This window comes from Nannospalax galili, unplaced genomic scaffold (genome assembly GCF_000622305.1).
Source record: "Nannospalax galili isolate Female #2095 unplaced genomic scaffold, S.galili_v1.0 scaffold103, whole genome shotgun sequence".
NCBI classification, from domain to species: Eukaryota; Metazoa; Chordata; class Mammalia; order Rodentia; family Spalacidae; genus Nannospalax; species Nannospalax galili.
Genome location: NW_008352136.1, coordinates 3,141,996 through 3,144,744, shown reverse-complemented (window position 1 = coordinate 3,144,744; position 2,749 = coordinate 3,141,996). Strand labels below are relative to the sequence as shown.

The following is a 2,749-nucleotide window of genomic DNA, read 5'->3' as shown; positions in this document are numbered from 1 at the left end:
GGAGGGAGAAGTATGAAAGGAACGGGGAGAGGAAGGGGCTGGAAGGGGAACGGAAAGGAAAGGAAAGAAAAGGGGGGGAAAGGGGAAGAAAGAATCTCTTCAACCACAGGACAAGGTGGTGCTGCGCAACTGGCAAGCCAGGAGGTCGGAGCAGGACGTCACTCTGCACCTGTCCTGTGATTCACAGCACACGTTAAAAACCAGGATCCTCATCACCAGCAGGTGATCTAATTAATCAGGGATTCCTTTTTCCACTGAGCTCAGGCGCTATCTCCAGCCACAGTTGGAGCGTATCATCTTCAGCCTACAAATGATTTGGGGAACGCTAAACTGGTAAGAAATTAAAATCCTTCTGTCAATCACTTGCAGTCATGCATTCAGCAGGACCACTGTGCACACGGCCCGTCAGCGGGGGGCATTGTGCACACGTCACCTCTCGGCTACTCACTCCTGATTTTCTTCTGCCACTTCATCTCGCTGTAGAGGTCTTCGGTTTGCTGGAAAAAGTCGTTCACTTTGCTTCCTTGCTCATCACGCTCTGTTGTGTTGAACACGCGGCACTTAGACTCCCGAGTGAGGAACTCACAGATATTGGGGACAGGAAAAACGATTTGCTCCATAGTTCTGTCGTGCCGGACAATCTGGAAACATCAATTCACACTCGCTTTTAGCCCTCTGCTCACCTCAGTCTGCGTTTTGTATCTTCCTTTTCTAAAGACTAAATTTTGCTTTTAGACAATTTCAGACACGTGTATAATGTATTCCTGTTCTGCCGGCACCCTGTCTTTTCCTTCCCACCCTGGTAGCCCCTGTTCTTCCTGACAAATCTCCCATATTCATTACTCTGTTTTATTTTGTGTCCCACAGAGTTTAACTAGGGCTGCCTGAGTAAGCCCAATACAGCCTGGTGGGTCCACCAGTGGGTTTACAACTGGATACTTTCCCTCTCTAGTTTTGGTTTTTAGCAAGTGTCCTGGTTACTTGGCTTTGTCAACTTGACAGCCTAGAGTCGCTTTAGAGGAATGCCTCTATGGAGGAATTACCTAGATCAGATTGGCCTGTGGGCGGGGATTGCCTTGGTTAGCTGATACAGGAGGGTCCAGCCCACTGTGGGTGGTCCCATCCCTAGGTTCCTCCATGGCTTCTGCTTTCCTGCCTTAGCTTCCTTCAGGTATGGTCTGTGACCTGAAGTGTCAGCCAGATAAGCCCTTGCCCTCCCAAGTTGCTTCTGGTCAGTGTTTTATCACAGCAGCAAAGTAAGAAAAGGAGTTCACAAATGACAGTTGATTAATCCAGCTCTGAAAAAGCAAGCCGGCTAAAATACCTAAGATAGTGGTGATCAACTTCATTGACTGGCATTTTTCTCTTTAAATAAGACAACTTAATTGATGCTAAACACCATATTTTGTTATAAATAAGTTCAAGTCTTCCATTCTTTCCGGGTTACTGTTAAACTTCTATAAGCCTTTTTTATTTTCATGAAGCTATTCAGAGGCCTGAGCCAACTGGAATCAGCATGTGACTGACTGGGTGGCCTTGAACTTAAGACATTCATGTCCTGTCCCCAGCCTGTTCTTCCTAAGAGAGGTGTGCTGGGGAATAAGCAATGTAGTCAGCATTGTGTATACTGAGTTCTAGATACACAGAGAGGTGTTTTCTATCATTAAAATGTTCTGACTCATAGCAAAACAGATTTTTGTAGGTACAACAGCCATTTAAGTATATACCCATATGCAAATATTCATTATTTTGAACCTCTTTATTTGATATTTGTGACCATTTAACTTTAGACCTTCCCCCTGCCCAGAAGGGTGAATATTTTCATTCATCTTCCCTATGAACAAAGATTGCATAGCCTCAACCTCAAGGTTCATTTCAAGTCATTAGAAACTAGTAAGAATCAGTCTAACCCAATTAATTTTATTTCCCTTTGTGACTGACTGTCCTAGGTGGGCATATGTTGGAGATGATTTCCAGGGAGAACAGAACCTATTAAAGACAGAGCCTCATGACAAGCAAAACAATGCCAGCACCCCTAAATAACGATCAAACTTTCTTTCCCATACCTGGTTCTTCCAGCCTATTATAAATGGTGGTGTGGGATGAGGTGCACTGTAGCCCTGACAACCTTTTTGCAATAATGAAGTGAGAAATCACTAGCATGATAAGAAACCTGGCGGGAAGGTGGGGAAGCCTCACATCGAATCAGTGACAGAAATACTGGGTCCTCCAGCGAACTCATAGACTCAGAATACTTTTATTATTTAAATAATCGTCAGTCTGGTATTGTGCTAAACTTGTAACTGAAGGTATCTTAAATGCTATTCTAGGCCTTCAAGCTACTTTCTGGAATATTCTCCTAAAGTAAACAAGATGAACTTCAATCGTGGTAAAAAAAATTCTTCTCATAAGTTAAAAAACCAATCATACTTGGAACAAAATATAATGACATGTGCATGAAAACGCCATAAGGGCTGGTGAGGTGGCTCAGCAGTAAAGGCCTGCAGACCTGAGTTCCATACCTGGAACCCACACAGATGTCCTCTGACCTCCACACAGATGCCATGGCAACCCCCCCCCCACACCATTAACAGTAAATAGAAATTTTAAAAAATAATTAAAAATTGAAAACATCATAATGAAACCCAAATACTTTATGTGCTAACTTAAAAATGAATTAAAACATCACGTGCACAAACTATTTAAACATATTTTGTATGGCACGCAACCACATGAAAAATCTAAAAAT

The 2,749-nt window shown here is 43.0% G+C and overlaps 1 protein-coding gene across 2 annotated transcripts in view; it reads right to left on the bottom strand.

The window, feature by feature from the left end:
* LOC103746716 (inositol 1,4,5-trisphosphate receptor type 2) overlaps positions 1-2,749 on the bottom strand; it is a 214,359-nt gene that overhangs the window by 92,866 nt on the left and 118,744 nt on the right. For both annotated transcript variants that reach the window (XM_008849006.3, XM_029554025.1), the window contains exon 11: positions 449-641. In XM_008849006.3, the coding sequence (XP_008847228.2) occupies positions 449-641 (193 nt within the window). The remainder of the gene's footprint in view (positions 1-448; positions 642-2,749) is intronic.